The sequence below is a fragment of the Eleginops maclovinus genome, chromosome 10 (assembly GCF_036324505.1).
Source record: "Eleginops maclovinus isolate JMC-PN-2008 ecotype Puerto Natales chromosome 10, JC_Emac_rtc_rv5, whole genome shotgun sequence".
NCBI lineage: Eukaryota > Metazoa > Chordata > Actinopteri > Perciformes > Eleginopidae > Eleginops > Eleginops maclovinus.
In genome coordinates, this window is record NC_086358.1 from 8,256,565 (window position 1) to 8,277,442 (window position 20,878).

The 20,878-nt window shown below is 41.4% G+C and overlaps 1 protein-coding gene across 5 annotated transcripts; it reads left to right on the forward strand.

Annotated features, from left to right (window-relative positions):
• Positions 1-199: 199 nt before the first annotated feature.
• On the forward strand, positions 200-20,819 carry LOC134870522 (serine/threonine-protein kinase TAO1-like). 5 transcript variants are annotated; one of them, XM_063892715.1, is made up of 21 exons: positions 200-283; positions 7,848-8,106; positions 8,507-8,578; positions 9,067-9,168; positions 9,503-9,548; positions 9,648-9,744; positions 9,833-9,946; positions 10,238-10,329; positions 10,664-10,757; positions 11,094-11,175; positions 12,115-12,282; positions 12,557-12,763; positions 13,273-13,407; positions 13,576-13,812; positions 13,925-14,053; positions 14,430-14,513; positions 15,254-15,373; positions 15,464-15,703; positions 15,845-16,057; positions 16,487-16,669; positions 17,047-20,819. In XM_063892715.1, the coding sequence occupies exons 2-21, from the start codon at positions 7,975-7,977 to the stop codon at positions 17,545-17,547; spliced, it is 3,048 nt and encodes a 1,015-aa protein (XP_063748785.1). In that variant the 5' UTR covers positions 200-283; positions 7,848-7,974; the 3' UTR covers positions 17,548-20,819. The 5 variants fall into 5 exon arrangements, with proteins under 5 accessions (XP_063748785.1, XP_063748782.1, XP_063748783.1 ...); XM_063892712.1 differs by lacking the exon at positions 200-283 and adding an exon at positions 1,115-1,666; XM_063892713.1 differs by lacking the exon at positions 200-283 and adding an exon at positions 2,088-2,223.
• Positions 20,820-20,878: the final 59 nt, after the last annotated feature.

Sequence of the window (20,878 nt, forward strand, 5' to 3'; positions counted from 1 at the left end):
ATATCATTTGCTTCAGCGTACTTCTGTGCCTGGATACAGACCACACAGGCAGGACCCGATTCCCATCATCATGACAACAGGGCTACCAAGCAACCAATCAAATCCCACTGAGCACTGTTCTGCGAGCTGATTGGTTTCTCAGCCTGCAGCCTGTTGTGGAATGCCCATCTTCAACCTCTCTGCTGCCATGCACATTGCATATATCCTATATTTTCTGGATGCAGATTACAGCTACATGCGTAATCCTCTGGGATGTGGTTTCACATCTATACTGACGTAAAAGGTTGGTTTTTTTTATTCTAGAACTAGAAACTAATATGAAATATATCCCTGTGAGTACAGAATGAACAATAGGCTTCAGCTACGCAAATCTATGCTTCCCTGATGTTAACACGTAATGGTAGGAAACTGACAGTCTCATAATTGATAACATTTGTAGTGAATCAATTGACTCATGTCAGTTGGAGACTCGGGGGTTGAGTCCCCCTAAAATTATGTATGGCATCATCTGGTGCAAGTCCACTGTTAAATCATACTTTATATTATAAAATTATGTAACCATGTAAGTCATGCCAGGTCATGGTTTATTAAAGTGTCCTACACATATATTGCTTTCATAGGGTTCAAAGAATGCAACATTAGAGGAATTGTCATATAGAATTGAAATGATATGCACATGCTCCACGCTATTACTGTTTACTATAATACATGATGGTGTTCTTCTGCAGACCAACTCTTCTCTCACACTAGGGTCAAGGACTGATGAAATGCAGTGTGGTCCCTGAACAGCCATTCATACATCTGTTATTGTACAAGGACACATCTGAGCAGTTTTAACCATCGGTTGATGGTAAACGAAAGCTATTTATAGTAGACACCGATTAACACTGAAACTGTTAATCACGTTAAGAGCTCAGTGACTGAAAGTGCAAAAACAAACATGAGCGAGAGTAATATCCAATACTTGGTTATCCCTGCTCTAGAGTCCATTATGCTCTCTCCATCCACACACTTATGCTTGCAGTTGTGGCACAGCAGTAGCACACTGAGATTGGGGAGGGGGCAACATTTACCCTGAAGGGTACAGCTGGGCAGCATCAACAAGAGTCAGAAAACTGTCACACGTGTACTTTCTCCTCACATTAAGCTGACTGTACATCTCCGACGCTGTTCATTTTTCGATTAATTTGCTCCTTGACTCCTTCACGATAGAAGGGAGGTGAATCTCTTCGCCGCCATTTTTAGTGGAACTGCCTATTGAAGAGAGAAACTTTGCCAGCTACTAGCTGCTGCCTGACGTTAGCAGCTAGCTAGCTGGTCAGTAGCTTGCCTGCCTACCAGCTCGTTGTGACAGTTAACGTTTGACAGTCGTTAGCCAGGGCAGGCTGCTTCACGTAGATTTATCCTGTGGCCGGCCAGTATAAATGCAAAAGATAACGGTTATTGCTAAAACAAGAAAGCTACACTCGAAGTCAGCGTTAACGTCTAAATTGGGCAGGGCACTCTTGTGGTTAGGTTAGCATTGCTAAATTATCAGCTAACGAGTTCACACTTTGATTTCTCTGGACTGCATTGCCTCGTCTGTGATTTCCTCTTCTCACTCGGAGCCGTGTTAATCAGCCATTCAAACCCCACATGTCAACCTGTATGGATTCATTTTAACGAGGTGAGTTGGTCGTTAACTAAAGCTTCCTGCTAACGTACGATGGGTAGATTTGGTTCTTTAACATGCTGCAGTGGATTTTAACATGGGTTAGCTCATGAGCTAGCCAGCTAACTGTATTTGTTGCTCCTCAGCTAACCAAAAGTTGCTGTCACAACTTGTATTGTCTGCAGCATTGACAGCTCTTAGTTTGCCTTACTGGATACATCAGAGATCCTATGATAACATAAAGGTGTTTGTTTTGAATGCCAGTGTAACACATAAGCAAATGATATCCTCGCTCAGAGAGCAGGACTATCGAGCTAAATTGAGAGTGGTTTGTTGTTATTAATGGTAACGGATTTCTTTGCCTAAGAAGCGTTAGCTACCCATGTTAGCTTGCTAATCCGCTTTATGCAACTATCGTTGCAAGCAGTGCCACTCCCTCGTTTTTGTTGTTGTCCAGTGGCTGATCGTTGTGAAGTGAAACTCTGCTTTCGAGGTGTCTGTTTTGGAAGTTTGCTTATCTGTAAGGGACACCATGAGCCTCACATACTGTCTGAATAGCTAGCTCTGTGACGGTAGGTGACATTGGTCAATACTCTTACTATGTATGTTGCACGTACACCTCTTGGCATTGTGTTTACAAGCTGAGGAGAGTCGGACCACTCATTGTGGTTGTCTTTGTGTAAGCGACAAGGAGTGCTCGCATCCATCTGCCGCTGATAGCTGTTTTTGTGCATTGACGTGAGTCGCATTCCTCAGTTTTCTGTGTTGATATTGCGTAACACCAGCTAACGCTCGGCAGGCTACTCTTCTGCTTGGCTTATCTGTGACTTTGCTGCTTAACGTATGCATGACACAGTGTATCAGCTACACCATAACACTTTAAACAAGGTTAAAATCACGTCAGGGTTTTTACACCAAGTAACCATTCACATAACAAGACACGTTGCGCTCTGTTGGAGTGGTCTGTCAAATGTGATGTCTAATGTTCGATGGTTGACACCTACACATGGCCTATTGTTGTTATGCCATATGCGGGGTTTGTTTGTTAAATAATCACCGCAGTGTGAACAGTCCACCAATCATTGTTGTTGTCTTTAGACCGCGATGAACAGATTGTCCATTTGATGAATACTGCCTATGGCAGGTACGACTTGTCCTCTTGCCCTGTTATCACATATCTTTGCAAGGCTGCTTGTCCTTGATGTCCTATTTTCTCTGCAACCTGTGCCTGATCTGTACACCTCTCAATTGTTCATGTATGCCTCTGCAGTCTTGTCAAAACAACGGTGCACTTGCATGCATGAGCAGCTCCCCCCTTTTCACTTTCAAGGACTTAATGTTAGCTAATGATAAGAGGCATGCAGCTGTTAGTGACTGTGAAGATCTCAACGCACAAGAAGCCTATGCAAAGTTGTGTTTACTTGTGTGTCACTATTATACCAGGGGGTGCTGAATAAGGGAACACTGCATAATGGATTGAAGTGTCTCTCAAGAACAATGGATTAGACACTGAAGCAAAGCCTGCCCTGGTTGTTTGAATCCAGATCCAAGCCAGTGACAGACACTCTGCAGAAGAGGTGTTTTTCCATAATATGATCCAATGCAGTAATGCTACCATAACCTTGTTTGTTAGTTATTTGATATATGTAATGTAGCTGTGAGTGATAAAGAATGAATCTTATTTGGCTTACTGATTTAAAATACAACAGTGACATAATTGTATTTAAGCACATTTTGAGCCATCAAAACTAATGGCTAAGCAAATGATAGTGATCCTCAGCATTTAGCTGTGTTTTTTTAGACCCAGCTGACAGTGACAATTCAGTGACTTGGCAATTGCAACTATTGAGTTTATAAAGTTTTTGCTGAAAGTATATTTTTTAAATCATCTTCAAATGCTTACTGCTGAACAGTTTGAATCCAGTCATATTATTGATGAGTCAGACTTAGAGCAATAACAACAATGAGGAGGGTCGGCGTAATCAACAATATCTTTCAGGTGATAAAGACTTATTGTCACAAACAAACAATAACAAAACTCCACAATATTGAGGTTCTGCTGTTTTCTGTCATTTAAGGATGCAAATATAAGTTATCTTCATCACGTTCAGCTCCCCAATTTGTTTCACATTGTTTTAGATTAATTTAAGATGCAACATTTCTAAATTATTCTGTGTCAAGTTACTCCAGGAGTAATTCTATTAGACAAGCTATGTCATCCAATGAGACGACTTTGTAAATTTGTATGTTTGGATGTCTGTTCTGTATGTTTTGTTGTTTTGAGGTGCCACAGCGAGTGTCTTTTTTTTTGCTCAAGTGTGTGTTGTTCAGAGTATGTTCAGGACATGTATCTGAACAGGAAGAGTGTAAATGGAGCTGTGTGAGTGAAATGGGACGGGTCAAATCCTTTTAGTGTTTGTTCACGCCATTCCTCTTCCCTGTCACCATCATCTTTAAAGTTCCGCTATCGGGATGTGTTGTTGTTGACATTGGGTAACTACAGAGCTTTCACTTCCTCCACTCAGCAAAAGCCACAGTCTGTAATCAGCTGGGGAACAGGAGCAGGACACCCCACCCTCCATCTTTGGGGATACACATGCAGTGTGTTAGCCAGTAGAGCAACAGTGCACATTTAGGTCATGAAATTAACATTGTCACTGAACAAACAGCTGGGATGGCGCAGTGTTTGTTTTTTTCGTGGACATTTGAAAAAGGATCTTTAAAGTAGGAATGCTCCCAACCCATAATTTATTTTCTGATATGGTAATTAAATGCCCAAACTCTGTATAATAGCTGATTCTGATGCTTGTGAACATTTCAAATTTAAAGTATTTCATGAGGATCAGTAACATATGGCGGATGCACGGTCATTTAATAAGATGTATTCGCTCACTGCATTCATACTTTGAATTATTTAGCGATACAGCAGTTTACCATGTTGCTGATGTACATTTTGAAAGTATGAAAAGTATAGCATATATTTTCTGTTGATGGATATTTGTGTGTGAGATGAAGCAAATCAAAATGGCTACTAATAGAGTTTCTACAGTTCTGTAAAAACTATTTATTTAAAGGCGCTGCAAACTCCCACACAGGTGATACCGATGATTCTGGTTGATGAGATTTCTTCTCGAGTTCACATTTAAGGCTGAAGCTTTGCTGAGGTCAACTCCATGTGCCTAAAATAATCTTAACGTGGAAAGTTGTCCTTCCTTATCAGGTGCAGTACAACCAGGAGAGTCAGGATGGACATAGTAAGGTACAGTATGGAAAGAGTAGGCATAATCAGCTAAAATAAGTACAAACAACTACTTCTATTACAGTCACCTGGGTGAATTGGGCAATAAAAAAAGGAGGTTTTCCATCTGATTCTGATTATGGATGACCACAGAAATTGATTCCTAAATGCAACTGGTTGAAACAGCAAAAACGTAAAGGAACGTGGATGCATGGCTAACAAGCTTTTCCTTTGTATGCTGCTCCTCTGTAGCTGACCCAGTGGAGCTAGGAGAATTTCACAAAAGGGATCAATAAAGTATTTGATTATTTATCATCCCTCTCCATTTCTCTCTCTCTCTCTTCCTGCCTGTATCACCCTTTGCTACTCAGCTTGGTGTAGTGGCTGCCTCTTCATTAGGCCTCTTGGTGATTTTACAGTGCAGAGAAAATCAATTCACATAATACACAAAGAGGGGATCCATTTTCTGGCGCAGTAAAGCAATACAACTTTCATTGCATTTTTAGAACACACTTTTCTGTGTGTGCCTCATAAAGCAGTTGCACTATTGTCTCTTTATTAACAAACAATAAAACCATCTGAGTTTTTGACAAACTCATCAGTTTCTGTTTTATTGTCAAGAAAAACGGCCGTTCTTTCCTTAAATAATCCTGGTTATTTGGTTTTGCTTTTGAGTTATCTCTCCCTCCCCTTGTTTTTCCAATTCAATTATCCAGTTTCACTAGGAAATCAAATTAAGAAACCAAGATGGAAGATGCTCTTAAATACAGTCTCTTGTCAATAAGTAAGCCCTCCGTCTCTTAGAACAGGTTTGACCATGATGCTACAAAAGTGCTGCATGCACTTCAGTTCACTGAGCCACAGTGGACTCTTTGTATAAGAAAAAAGGTCTAGAGATAGTGTAATTAACTTGAGAACAACAAAGAAACCGGTGCTTTAATGCTGACGATATACATTTATTTGAGATTTGAAAACGTTACCATATAGAAGGCTTGACAAATAAATAAAAATGTTGCTTATTTCAGACAATATGCAACCCCCATGAAATTCTATTTGCCTCTATGTTAGTAATAGAAGTTAATGAATCCACATATCTGGGAGTGTGTAAAGTTTGGTAACTGCTGCTGAAATGTAACATCTATGCTTGATTATTGTCACAAATCTCTCACGATTTTAAACAAGATGTAGCTGGCTGGCGGGATCTTTGAAGCCCCTATACAAGGACAACAAAAGGATTTGTGATTTCATGGCCGCGCATTGTAGCCATAAGTGAGTGTGTGCTGAGTCAGGCAAAATATTCACGAGGAAGTACAATCACATGGTAGGTGGAAAAAAAGTCTTAAACTGAGTACAGAACATTTGATAGAATATACACAGATAATGTTGTTGTGCTGCTTTGTCCGTATGAGGCTGATTTCTGTCTGTTCATATACTCAAGTGAAATGTCCCAATGTTTTCATTATAGCTTGAACCCGAAATGCAATTAAATGTCTTTCTTATATTTTCTCTTCTTGACTTTAGACTTTTAAAACAGTATTTAACTCATTTCACTTTTTTTTGTTGTTGACTGTTTTTGTAGCCTAGTAAATACAAATGGAAAGCTATGCAAGCCTGCCCGCCTAACACATGCCAGCCCACTGCTCCTAACACTATGATGGGTGTTATGTAAATGTCCCCTCTTTGGGACGATTAAGGCTATATTCTTCTTCTTCTAAACAATAAGACGGTGCTTGCATTAAGTGACCCTCCACATCATATCAGTTTTCCGACGGAGTGTTTCTGTAATGGCATTGGTGTGGAGGCGGTTGTTGCCTGAACTGAAGACAAGATAGTGGTTCGGTTAAAAGAGGTGGAATAATTGTCTAAGGCTGCATATTGGTGTTTTTGGTTGGTTAAATAACTGTCAATCATTTAAAGAAGATAAAGAAGAAAAAGGTAATGCAATCAAACAAGTACAACCAGAATGTATCATTTGAAAAGAGCACATGCATATCCTTGCTGTCACTTTTCCAATATATCAGGCATTTTTTGGGAAGTTATAAGGTACAAAGTTACAATGTGGAAAAAACATACACAGCATTATGAGCGTGTTGTACAAATAGTTGCATGTGCGCACATACACAATAATAACCTTGCTTGAATTATGTTCTGTGAATTAACTGGAAAAAAGTTGATGCAACCACTTTAGTGTACGCAGTAAGATTTGACCCCAGGTCCCCTAATTGATCATCTGATGCAGCTCAAACCTGATTACTGTAGGCCACCTCATTGCAGCGGACATGAAATCGATCCTTGAGCTGGAATATTTGCATTGCCCAGTCATTCCAGTTCCTTAAAGTCCTGCAATAATTGCTGAAGCACTCTGAACCGATGCACTTGTGATGACTCTGCAATGAGGTGATTATATTAGGGTCAGCACTTGAAGTTGTGACTCTGAAAGAAAACCTTTAAATGTCTTCTTTAGCCGGTGTGATTCCACCAAGTCGTTACTTACAGGACTGGGTTCACCCTTAAGTTTAATACATATTTTCCTAATTCCAAAACAGAAATCTTCACAAGCACAATACAAACCAGGGGTTCACTGAAAATGGGGAACATTATGTAGGCAAAAATCCCTCCTTTATCAATGTTTGTTGCGTAATTCTGTGCATGAACATATGAAATCACTGAAGTAAAAATGTGACTGGCTTCACTCTGGAGCTCTGCTGCATCAACGGCCTATTTCCAGTATCACAACCTTTTTTGTTTTTGTTTCTTTTTGTAGAGTATATTTGTTCTGTGATGTGGTCCAATGGATCAACACCGACTCTGATACAAATCTCACCTAGAGTCTATTCTGCTTTAGATTTGGATTTGTGTTGCATATCAGTCATGCTGTGCTGGATCAGGCTATTTTATCTCTTTAACTCTTCCTTCTCTCTTTGTCTCTGCTTTCCCACACCCCTTCTGTCTATGTAGGTGCCAATGTGCTGGTTCCTCAGGCCCATCCATTACGGCAGATGAATCCTCAGCTGCTTTGGCGTAGCTCAGCACCCAGATAGTCCCATCCCCTCTGCGTGGGTCAGAAGGGACTACATTAAACAGGATGCCTGCCTCTGTAAGGGCAGGGAGCCTGAAGGACCCAGATGTGGCTGAGCTTTTCTTCAAAGAAGATCCAGAGAAGCTTTTCTCTGACCTCCGAGAGATTGGCCATGGCAGCTTTGGCGCTGTCTACTTTGTACGGAACTACATCTTTACACTGACAGAGAAATAGACTTTATAGGGTTATTACAGATTATAGATGCTAATCAGGGATATAAATGGGTAAATTGCAGTACACACAGATTCTACACGAGATTTTTCACAATTATAAAACATGAAGCTTTTGATTCTCAATGAAGAACTGAATTTGAACTGTTATTTTTACCTGCCTGAGTAAAATATCATAGCAGAGTGTAAAGCAGTGTACTTTTACTCACCGCTTTCTTTTCTCACTTTTTTTCTTAAACACTGCCCACAAAAAAAGTACAAGCGGTTTTGAAAAACCACATCCTTGATGAGAAGAACATTTAAACAGACTAAATGTGTATTATGTTACAGTTGAAATATCTACTGACAAAGTTCTTTGTGATTCCTAGGCACGGGACATTCGCACAAACGAGGTGGTGGCAATTAAAAAGATGTCCTACAATGGCAAACAGTCTAATGAGGTGAGACGAGATTGATTATATTTATATATTATTCTCTACGGTTTCAAACAGTAAGGGAATCAATCACCATGAAGTTGTTATTATTTACTTATTTGTTCTCTAATAAAAGCCTTCATTAAATGAATCGTTATACAATATGGCTGCTCTCTGTGCTACATTCCAACAGTACACGATCTGTATATATATCCCCATGATGAGTGTTTACAACAAACAGAAGTGCTGATATCATCCATGAATATTCATGTCAGATGGGGAAAGGTCACCCTTGTGTGCTCACTTTCACTGTTGTCGTCCCAGACACAGTTCCCCCTGCTCATGATTTCAGATTAGCTGTAATCAGATTACACATAATCTGTGAAGAGAACCACCTTACACCTATTTCTACTGAAAGTCAATCTCCTACAAGGACGCATGCAAGCACCATTACAGCATAAAGCCGAGCTATGCATTGCTTGTTTTAATTTTGAGCCCCTTCTTTCTTTCAACAGAAATGGCAGGACATTATAAAGGAAGTGAAGTTCCTCCAGAGGATCCGGCACCCTAACAGTATAGAATACAAAGGTTGTTACCTCCGAGAGCACACGGCATGGGTAAGTAATCGGTTTATCATTATTTACTACTGACTAATTATTGACTCTGCCAGGTGTATTTTTGGCATACCTTTGTACCAGAACTTCTCCATATCAATTCAAAACCCGATATATGATAAACTAAAGTAAGGCAACATACAGATTAAATAAATCCTCGTTTTTGTTGTGTTTGCCACAGTCTTGACTCTTGGGAGGGACAATTAAGTGAGATTCAACTCTTCTTTGTTTGGTGGGGAAGGGGACACGTGTCCTCTACTAAGTGCACTTTTCTGGACACATTCAGTGTGCAATGCGTCAGAAAATGGCTATTGTTGACTTTGCCTCTTCTTTCTAGCTGGTGATGGAGTACTGTCTGGGCTCAGCCTCCGATCTGCTAGAGGGTAAGTAGCTGTTGCGCGCCGCTCACAGAAAAGAAACCTGGGAATTGATGTGTCTTCTTCAGCTGGTGTTGATTCCCGCTCAAACTGTTCCTCCTTCAGTTCATAAAAAACCTCTTCAAGAAGTAGAGATTGCTGCCATTACCCACGGTGCTCTGCAGGGGCTGGCCTACCTTCATTCCCACAACATGATCCACAGGTGAATGGTTTTGACCCTTTATTGTTTTTAAGAAACATATAACACTAAATCCCCCGCTCTCACACATGTTTATGTTCTTCTCTCGTAGGGATGTGAAGGCAGGTAACATTCTGCTGACGGAGCCTGGGCTGGTCAAACTGGCTGACTTTGGCTCTGCCTCCATCGCCTCACCTGCAAACTCCTTTGTGGGAACGCCATATTGGTAAGAGAACACTGAAGGTTTTTTATGTGTATGTTTTAAATGTTAGGCTGACCAAAATATGTACTTGCTAAATCAAAGTCTGCTTTATGTTTCTGCTCAAAGGAGAACTGATTCTGGATATGGATTTGTCTGTAAAGAAAACCTATGTTTATTTGCATATCCCTGTACACAAATATAAACTGTCCTGCTGAGGAATTCAAAAGCTCTGCTCCTTTGATTTTGAGACAATGTTTGCTCAGTATTATAAACGTTATTTACAGAAAAGGTTTTTTGTTTTTGTTTATGCTGCAGGATGGCCCCGGAGGTGATTCTAGCGATGGATGAGGGCCAGTATGATGGGAAGGTGGATATCTGGTCCTTAGGGATCACCTGTATAGAATTAGGTATGTGGCAGTTTATCTTTAAAAATGTAATACAATTATACTGATAATTCCATATCATGGCCTACCGTCGATATTATCCCTTTGCTTGGATTCTCTCTTTATTTTCTCTTCATAAACTACATAAAATAAAGTCATATTTGTTTGATTTAAATGTTGGTAAAATCAGTACTGTTGATGTACTCAGCAGAATTACTTTTATATATATATATATATATATATATAGAAATGTTATCAGTAGAAAAAGGCAAAACATATATCTGAAACATTTAGTTAGTAGATGGACCTGTAATTTAATTGTAAGAATACATACTGATTGTTATCGTTTCCTTTTCAGCGGAGAGGAAGCCTCCCTTGTTCAACATGAATGCAATGAGTGCCTTATACCACATAGCGCAGAATGAGAGCCCCACACTGCAATCCAGTGAATGGTAAGATGCTGCAAACACACTGCATACACACAAGGTATATATATGTTTTTGTGTATATTGTTTGCCCATAACAGGGTGTTTCCTTTTGTAAAAGTGTTTCATTGACAGGGTCATTAAATGATCTTTCGCAAACATTTCTCCATGTCAGTAACACAAATGTTACAGAATCATTATTATATAACATACACAACAATCTTATAGATTACGCATGTCAAAGATAACTGAGAGGTCAGTTTTAATGTCAACACGTGAAGCAAATGAAGAATCTAATTTTACAAAATGACTTTTGGTTTCTCTCTCTCTCTTTCTCTCTCTCTCTCGTGACCTTTCTTCCAGGACGGATTACTTTAGAAATTTTATCGATTCTTGCCTTCAGAAAATCCCCCAGGACAGACCACACTCTGACGACATGCTTGGTGTAAGTGCACAAACACACACACACACACGCACACACACGCACAGACACGCACACACTGTACACCGCACACAAACAGAGAGCAGGGTCAGTGTGTTAAGATGGGAGATTGACCAAGCCCCCTGGTGATAAATCTCTCTCTGATGTTTGCGCTCTGTTCTGGTCCACATAAGCTTCTATTTTAATTCACTAATCCTCTTCTTCCGGACATATACACGCACAACACGCACAAGCACACAGCGAGCTCGATTTGGTAGAAAAAGCACAGATGTAATTACTGAAGAGATGCGGCTTTTACGTCCTCGGTTAAGTAACTGGGCAGCTGTCACTTAGCCCACTAATGGACTCACTATTTTTAATGGAATTTGTCTTTTGTGTACAGAAAGCTTGCTCACTGTTTTCTTCAATATTAAGTTCCAAAACAGTTCTCGTTTCTAAACTAAATAACTATGCAACAATTTTGCTGCTTCATTGCTTTGGACTTCTATCCCAACTTTACCTCCTAGCAGCGTACCTGGAGAATGAGGCTAATCTTAATAAGAAATTCCTGTATTTTGATATCATATTTGTGTCATTTAATTGTCAATAAAAAAAAGTGCCATCTTCTGCGTGATCTGCTGTATTGGACAGTTAGCAATGATCCTACAGCATGACTTATGTTCGGACTGTTGAATAAACAGCCACAATTTAACACTGTGAGCTGTCTTCCCCTGGTACAGGCCTTTCCTTTCTTTAGCTTCCCTGCAAAACAATTGATGGCTCATTTAATCCAGGTCTCTGAACAGATTGCTAATAGCTAATTCAGCACTGTTTGCTAAACATGAGCACTCCTTATGGAGATTTTAAACAGTTTCTACCCGACATTTGAGTAATTTAATACACCATGATCTCCTCCTCAGCTCTCAGTCATTCCTTTTGGTTTTTCTTCCCCTACCTCAACAGCATGCATTTCTGCAGCGTGAGCGTCCGGACTCGGTGCTGATGGATCTTATCCAGAGGACCAAGGATGCAGTGCGAGAGCTGGACAACCTGCAGTATCGCAAGATGAAGAAGATCCTCCTTCAGGAGGCCCACAACGGACCCGCAGCAGAAGTCCAGGAGGGAGATGAGGTGTGTGGATGTTTGCATATTGAAATCGAGCCAAAGCAACAGTGCTAGAATAAGATTTCGTTTTTTAAAGTTCAGAAATACAGTATATATGGCCCCTGTGATGACTGTGTTGACAAGATAACCAAGCATGCATTGGTCTGTATGCATGTCTGTCTGTGTCTCTTGGTCCTCCTCGTGTTCCCTCTCTGGCTTTCTCTCTCTCTCTCTCTCTCTCTGTCTCTCTCTCCCCCTCTTCTTGCTTTCCCTCTCTGGGCTTCCTCCACTCTTTCTCCAGGAGCTGGAGCCGGGCGGAGGTCGGACGGGAACAGTGAACAGTGTCGGCAGCAATCAGTCCATACCCAGCATGTCCATCAGCGCCAGCTCTCAGAGCAGCTCCGTCAACAGTCTGAACGAGGCGGCGCAGGACAGCCGCAGCGAGCTGGACCTGATGGAGGGAGACCACACCGTCATGTCCAACAGCTCCGTCATACACCTTAAACCGGTGGGTTGAGGGACACCGACACACACACGTTTTTAAGAAATCTGTGTTATACATAACATATGAATAACACAGCTGGGACTTCAGGTTTGAAAGACATGGACTGACACCATTCAGAGAAGGTGTAATGAAATATAGGGTCCAGTGTTTTTGAGTTTGACCTATACTATGGACTTAATTTAATTCTGACAAGCAATTAGTTTTGTGTAAGTCTTCAAACACAAATGACATATTCCTTTATAAACAATGAGGTTTCATGATTTCTCAAGCTGCGTTTTGGTGAGACCTTAGGGTAGGGTGTAAAGTTAAAGAGCTTCTTTTCAGCAGTCCGAGACACCAACTTAAAGTTAGACCAGACTGTTGCTGTAAAATTATTTCTGATTGTGTTCTGTCTTCTCGTTCTCCATTTATCCCAAACCTCCCTTGCCCCCAATGATTTATTTTTGTTTTTTAACTACTTTATCAAGATAATGTGCGATATTTTGGTTTATGTTTTTATTTTATGTCTCCAGGAAGAAGAGGAGAGTTTGTCTGTGGATCAGGCAGCCACCAGTCCACCCGATGAGCCCCAGCCAGCAGCAGCTCCGGCCCCGAGGAAGCACTATCGCAATAGAGAGCACTTTGCCACCATACGCACAGCATCACTTGTAAGAACAATCTTCCATGCATTTATTTGTATAACTTTTTCCTTTAACTGTGGCAGCGTAACAGAGACAACAAGATATATTGGACAAAAGGCTGTGAGATAAATAATGTTTTCACATACTCTGAATGTAGATGGTCTGTGCTGATTCTCTGCCGTCAACATCTCACAGGTGACCCGTGAGATGCAGGAACACGAGCAGGACTCGGAGCTGCGGGAGCAGATGTCAGGATACAAACGCATGAGACGGCAGCATCAGAAGCACCTGATGGGTCTGGAGAACAAACTGAAAGGGGAGATGGATGAGCACAGGCTGAGGCTGGACAAAGAGCTGGAGAGTCAGAGGAACAACTTCACCCAGGAGATGGAGAAGCTGCTCAAAAAACACCAGGCTGCTCTGGACAAAGACGTATGTAGACAAATTAAACATACAGTGGCATACTGACACTGATATTTAACTGTTTTCAAAGCGTGTTCGTACAACTGAAGCCAACGCTTGCCCTTCTTAACGTTTGGTTTAGCTGAAGACGTTTACCAACGATGAGAAGAAGTTCCAGCAGCACATCCAGGTTCAGCAGAAGAAAGAGCTCAGCAGCTTCCTGGAGTCACAGAAGCGAGAGTATAAACTACGCAAGGAGCAGCTCAAAGAGGTAACACACACTCCCGAAACACACAACTCCACCACAACCATCAATTATTTTTCCAAAACAACTACAATTATGTAATTTAATATATTTTGGGAAATAAAAACCTGTAACAAGATATTTATTTCTTAAAAAATGATTAAAACACTGATCATTTTATTTTGATTGACTTATCTATGAATTGATGAATAGTTTCAGCTCTAGTTAATGTAAATGATGCTGAATTGAACGTGTTTTTATTGAACTGTTGCTAATCATTTAATAGGAGAAAAATGCATGAAAAATAATGTGTGTTTCACCCACTGCTTACAAAATATAATGTCCATAAACACCAGTAATGCCAATGCCCTGAGATAACACCTGTTTTACTCCTTTGTGGCAGGAACTGAGCGAGAACCAGTCGACTCCCAAGAAAGAGAAGCAGGAGTGGCTGTCGAAGCAGAAGGAAAACATCCAACACTTCCAGGTCAGGATCTCTCAGACAATATGAACATCTATAGAATCTTTGCAATTCTATAGAATCTTTGCCTAATAATAATAATAATAATAATAATATATGGTAATAAACTGTACGTGTATAGCACATTCATTCAGTAAATGCCAAACTAAGTGATTTACACAAATGGAACAAACACACAGAATCAACATAAAACAGGGACAGACATAACTTAAGAAAATAAGATAAAAATGATAATTAGATAATAATAATAATAATAATAATAATAATAATAATAATAATAATAATAATAATAATAATAATAATAATAATAATAATAACGTACATATTTAAATCATACAAACGCTACAGTGGCATCAAAAGGTATCCATTCTCCTTTTTCTTTTCCTCATCAGTAATGGAGAGTCTTTTATGATGAAAACTCAAGAGTGTTTAACCCCGAGCACAGTCTGCACCAATCACTGCCTAAGTCCATTAGACTACATATAAACACCTTAGAACCTACTTTTCCTGACAGACAATGAAACATGCTTACTGTATATTAGCTATCACAGGACACCTTACGAGGGTGTACCTTATCTTTGTTGCCAGCACTTATTGTTATAGTATATAATCCCTTTTAAACTCTCGAGACCACATAGAATAAATAAAATCACATATAAATATTAATGAAATGAGAATATATAGATTGTATTGCATAAGATGGAAAACCCACTGAAAATACAATATAAACACAACTTTGTTTCCAGGCGGAGGAGGAGGCCAACCTGCTGAGGAGACAGAGGCAATACCTGGAGCTGGAGTGTCGGCGGTTTAAACGCAGGATCCTCATCGCCAGACACAATGTGGAGCAGGATCTGGCCCGAGAGGTACGCAGTCACACAGAAAGGACACTATTTCTTCTTCATCGATTTTATTAATTCGACTGCTGTCACTCAGCATTATCTCCTCTGGTCCAGGAGCTGAACAAACGGCAGACACAGAAGGACCTGGAGCACGCCATGCTGCTCAGACACCACGAGTCGATGCAGGAGCTGGAGTTCAGGCACCTGGGGACCATCCAGAGGGCCAGGGCGGATCTGATCCGGACCCAGCACCAGACGGAGCTCACCAACCAGCTGGAATACAACAAGAGGAGGGAGAGGGAGCTGAGGCGCAAGCATGTCATGGAGGTCCGGCAGCAGCCCAAGAGCCTCAAGGTTTGTCGACTCATGGAAGATGATTTTAGTTTTTTCCTTGGATGCAGTCCCCTTTTCTGACCCTACTACACAATCTCAGTCACAAAACACCTTTAGCTCCCTTACTCCACATCTTATCTTTTTTCTTCCTGTTTTCTGCAGTCTAAGGAGCTTCAGATTAAGAAGCAGTTCCAGGAGACTTGTAAAACCCAGACCAGGCAGTACAAGGCCCTTAGGAACCATCTGCTGGAGACCACGCCCAAGTCTGATCACAAGGCGGTGCTCAAGAGGCTGAAGGAGGAGCAGACCAGGAAGCTGGCCATCCTGGCCGAGCAATACGACCACTCCATCAACGAAATGCTCTCTACGCAGGCTGTGAGTACACGAAGAGAAGGCCTAAAGAATAAGACTATTATCGCCCCTTATTTATTCATTTAGTTTTAACTCGGTTGATTGACATCATACATTGTCAATACCTCACCTTTCCTGCATTCCTAGGTGACCCCTTTAAACAACGGATGCTAAACTTCTCAATCCTGAATGTTTAATTTTGTCTAAAGCAGTGGCACAAGAAAACAATATGATATTGAAATGAGCGTAATTCTAATAATAAGTCTGAAAAATATCTAATTTGAGATCATCCAAAGGATCCAACAGAACCTGTGATGATAATTCAGTTTGTATGGCTTCCTGAAAGATCTCTTAGGATCTAAAATATACCATATGTCCCTGACATTGACACAGAAACATGACTTATATTTCTCTCTTCTCGTCTTTCTTACCCTTTCCTTTGCCTGCCCTCAGCTGCGGTTAGACGAGGCTCAAGAGGGGGAGTGTCAGGTTCTGAGGATGCAGCTGCAGCAGGAGCTGGAGCTGCTCAACGCGTACCAGAGTAAGATAAAGATGCAAACAGACGCGCAGCACGACAAAGAGAGGAGGGAGCTGGAGCAGAGGGTCTCTCTGCGGAGGGCTCTGCTGGAGCAGAAAGTAAGAAAGGACTTTGAGTGTGTCGATTCATTTAGGAGTGACAGTAGACCCAGAAGCTGTGATTCGAACGTTAGTTATTAGATAAACCTTTTGTTGACATTCTGTGTCTCATGAACTGTCTGTATTTAATTGAGGTTAATATTTGTGTTCATTTTAAGAGGGTTGCACATATTATTTCATTGTCTAAGCTGTATGTGTTTTTGTTTTTGTTCTGGTCTTCCTTATTGTGGTTGGTATTTTGGTTCGTTCAAAACAAAAATTGAGCAGTCGTCACTCTAGAGTTGGCTGTCCTTTCGAAGCAGGCAGACATACTTTTCTTTCTGCTCTCTTACTTTGCATTTATTTGAATCATTTGTTCCCTGTGCTTGTCTCTACAGATTGAGGAGGAAATGCTTTCGTTGCAGAACGAGCGTCTGGAGCGAATCCGCTCACTGCTGGAGCGCCAGGCCCGAGAGATCGAGGCTTTTGACTCAGAGTCCATGCGGCTGGGCTTCAGCAACATGGTGCTCACTAACCTTGGTCCTGATTGCCCGGGAGGCTGGGGGGGAGGAAGCGGAGCTGGCCAGGGAGCTCAGGGGGGAGGCCACTGGCCAGGCGGAGGTGGAGCAGGAGGTCATCATAGTCATCACCACCAGGGGGGCTCCAGCTCGCAGCAGCCCTGGGGTCACCCCATGCTGGCCGGGGGCCCGCCACCCTGGAGCCTTCACCACCCTGGAGGAGGGAATCAGAGGGGAAGCTCGGGGGGTGCAGGAGGGGTGAGGAACAGCCCACAGGCTATGAGAAGGACGTCATCAGGGGGGAGAAATGAACAGGGCATGAGCAGGAGCGCCAGCATCACCTCTCAGATTTCAAACGGATCCCACCTGTCGTACACCTAGAACACACACACACACACACACACACACTCACACTCACACTCACACTCACACTCACACTCACACTCACACTCACACACAGACATGCATGCACCACACATGCTTCATATACACTTGCAGTTCCTCTCCCATCACTCCTGCTGTCTAACATCAGCTAGCAGCAGTCTGTGGAAGCCCAAAAGTCTTGAGAACAATCCAAGATGGCTGACGGCCACGTCCAGTACAGTGTCACTTTCTCTCTAGCCTGCAGGGAGTTTTATGTGTTGCCATGTTAGTCTCTGTTGCCATAGACCCAAAGTAGTATTTTCCTATTATCTGCCATGGAGTTTTTAAATTCAGGATTTTGTTTGGAAGTCTGATGTTTTGCTGCACTCAGTTTAAAAACATGTTCCCTTTATTCACTCACAGCTGGAGATTTCATAGCATCGTTCTGATAAAGTTTACTGAGATTATTGTTTAGGTGCAGTTACGGACCAATGAGAAGGCAGGTGGCAATGTAGGGACTGACGTTGGACAGCTCTGGGAGGAATATGCAAAGGAAGCGAAGGTTGTTGAAAGTGAGTACCCGTGGGTAAATCTGACTTTATAGTAGTAGCACAGGGACGTCCAAGGTGTCATGAAAAGCTAAAAGTATGCAATATTTAATTCCAGCCTGAGTGACTGAACTGATAAGCTTATCCTCAAATAGAGAGCAATCTAACCAGGGGAATCACCATGTGCAGTGTTTTAGTGGAATGAGTATTTAGGAGTTACTGTGTAGAAGCCAATGGTGTTCAGATGTGTCATGCCATCATACTGTTATGTCTTTAATGATATTGTGCCAGAGATGTTTTTGGAAGTTCCGTATTGCTATGCTTATATTAGGCCAAGTTAGATGCATGCGTTGCTGGCTTAGAGGAGAGAAGGGAGCCATTTCTTGTGCATGCTCGGCCTCTTTGTCTCGGCTCCTGGGTTTCCACAGTCCTCTGCCCACTCATCACTCACGCCCGCCTAGTGGACGGCCAGTCTGAGGGACACTCATGACGGGGATGGGTTTTCAGCAGCGCCTAACCTCTATTGTAAAATAATTAATACTAGTGATTAATCCTCACTTTTGTGCAGTTCATTTTCTGGTTCCAAACACTGGGCACTGTGTGGGTGATTAAAAGCGATGCCCTATGCAGGAAAAAAAAACAAATCTTTCTCCAACAAACTGAACCACGCCTGTTGGTCTACCTCAAGAACACTCGAGCAGGGCTTAACCACAGGGGGCCGTGACTTTAAAAAGGACTTCGCAGGCCTTTCCCCACACTTGATAATCAGATTTACACACACATGCATACATACAATAGTCTTTTTTATTCCCAAGTCAAACGGTATTTCCCTTTGCACACCTGGTTGTTAAATGCATGTACGGGGTAACATTTGTGAAAATGCGATGGGACATAAAAGAGTTTAAAAAGGACAAAATCTTCAAGGCACTTAAATGGCTGTAAATGAGCAACAATATCCATATCAGTTGCCTTGAAAATGTCTTAAGGGTTTTTTAGAAAATAAAAAAAAGGACATTTAAGGGGCTAGAGTTACAGAGAGCTGGTCGGTGCTGAATGTCGTTGGAGGTTTAGCGGTGATGCTGTGATCTCCGCTGCTGTGCCCCTGCTCCTCTCCCTGGTCTGACGTCCCGCTCTGTCTCACTCCCCTGAGACTCCCGACGTTATATTCTGACCTTTCCACCTCCCAATTCCCTCCTCCTCCATCGTTCCCTCCCTCCCCAGTGCCTGGTGTGGGCTTCACCCCTTCCCTGATCTATTTGGAAAGAGCGCTTTAAGTGAAGAAAAAAAAGACGAACGTATATGTTTTATTATAAAAATCTATAAAAAAGGATTATAGAGAAATAAAGATGTGGAAGTCTTATTGTGAAATGCAGAGATTATGCATTGTATTGATTTTCAGAGGTGGAATGTACAGGAAACCTGTTAATAGTGTATATTTTGAACTTGAAAATATGGAAATCTAACGGACAAATCAAAGATAAAATTAACTAGTTGTGATGCAGACACAGTGATGTGGTTTTAGACCAGCGGTGTTCAGATAAGCACTCACTGTCTTACTCGTAGCTGCGAGTTCTCAAACCTGTTCCAGATATTCTGTTGTGAATAATAACAACACAACTCTCGGTCGGATTGCCTTAACTAAATGGTAACATTTAGTTTAATGCTGAATGAGGATGATTTTACTTTATTTTACTGACCCATGATAGAAGACTCACCCTGTATACTTAGGTTTTCCTTTTTCCATTTTTTGAAGACTGGCTGAAAGTCAAGGTTATAGTGACATAGAAAAAAAGAAAGAACTGTCTTTTAAAGAAATCTCTAAACCTGGAAAGCTGCTGAATTCTACAACATTGGTCGCATAAAAAACATGTGTATGTGCTCCACACCCCACACTGTTGGTGAAGATGGTAAATATATCTGTTTTTGGATATCTACAAAGGGTCACTCTAAAGTGATAATCATTTGGACTGGATTTCTGCAACATGTGCCCCCTTAGGTTGTTATAAAAAAAGCATTATTATTATTATTTTCATCAAATTGTACCTTCCAGCACTCAGAATTAATAGACACTTGAAAACAGATTGTGGTTGTCCCAGTTTCCCCGTCAACAAATACGCGATTACACCAAACACCTTTTATCAACAGTTCTGAAGTGTTGTATTTCCTTTTATGCCAGAAAAGGTCATGTTATGTTTGAGGTGATTTCGGCAGAGGGACAAACGCGTTGCAGAATTTAAAATCTCTCATGTTTACGAGAGCTCCCAGGTGTTTTGCGAGGCAGCCGGGGCAAAGTCTAGTTTTAGACCTCGGTCGCTCTGAACTGGATCAGTTGCACTGATTGCACAAGTGATTGTCCAGATTAAAGTGTGTACTGTGATCCCCTCAGTGTCGCAGAGGGACGGCTGCCATTGGCTGAAAGTAGGCGGGAGGCGGGGTATCGTCTCTGTACAGTCTGTATCAGTATTCCCTTTATGTCACTTGGTGGATCTTGCTGTTTTATTCTCCGTAGTCCAGAGACCTGTATTAAACTGTATTAAATTGTATAGATTGTGCAAAAAGCTGAATGTCGCATAGCAGAAGTGAAGAGCTATTCCTTACAGATGACAAAGTGATTTAAAATGTATAAAAGACATTGAGAAACAAAGTTTAGGGGATAAATGTAATATTTTGTTTGTAATTACTCTTTGTTTGAAGAGGGCTACTGGATAAAGAATCATCTGTAATAAAGTAATTTTAATATTTCTTTGTCCCGTTGGTGGTTTTGTGTGTGAGGAAGATGAGCGACGTTATATAAAGCTTTG

Excerpts from the sequence above, each read along its gene's own strand:
- LOC134870522 (XM_063892715.1), top strand. The coding sequence starts at position 7,975 with ATGCCTGCCTCTGTAAGGGCAGGGAGCCTGAAGGACCCAGATGTGGCT. Across the intron at positions 9,169-9,502 it reads TCCGAGAGCACACGGCATGG|CTGGTGATGGAGTACTGTCT; the intron begins GTAAGTAATCGG and ends TCTTCTTTCTAG. Across the intron at positions 10,330-10,663 it reads GATCACCTGTATAGAATTAG|CGGAGAGGAAGCCTCCCTTG; the intron begins GTATGTGGCAGT and ends TTTCCTTTTCAG.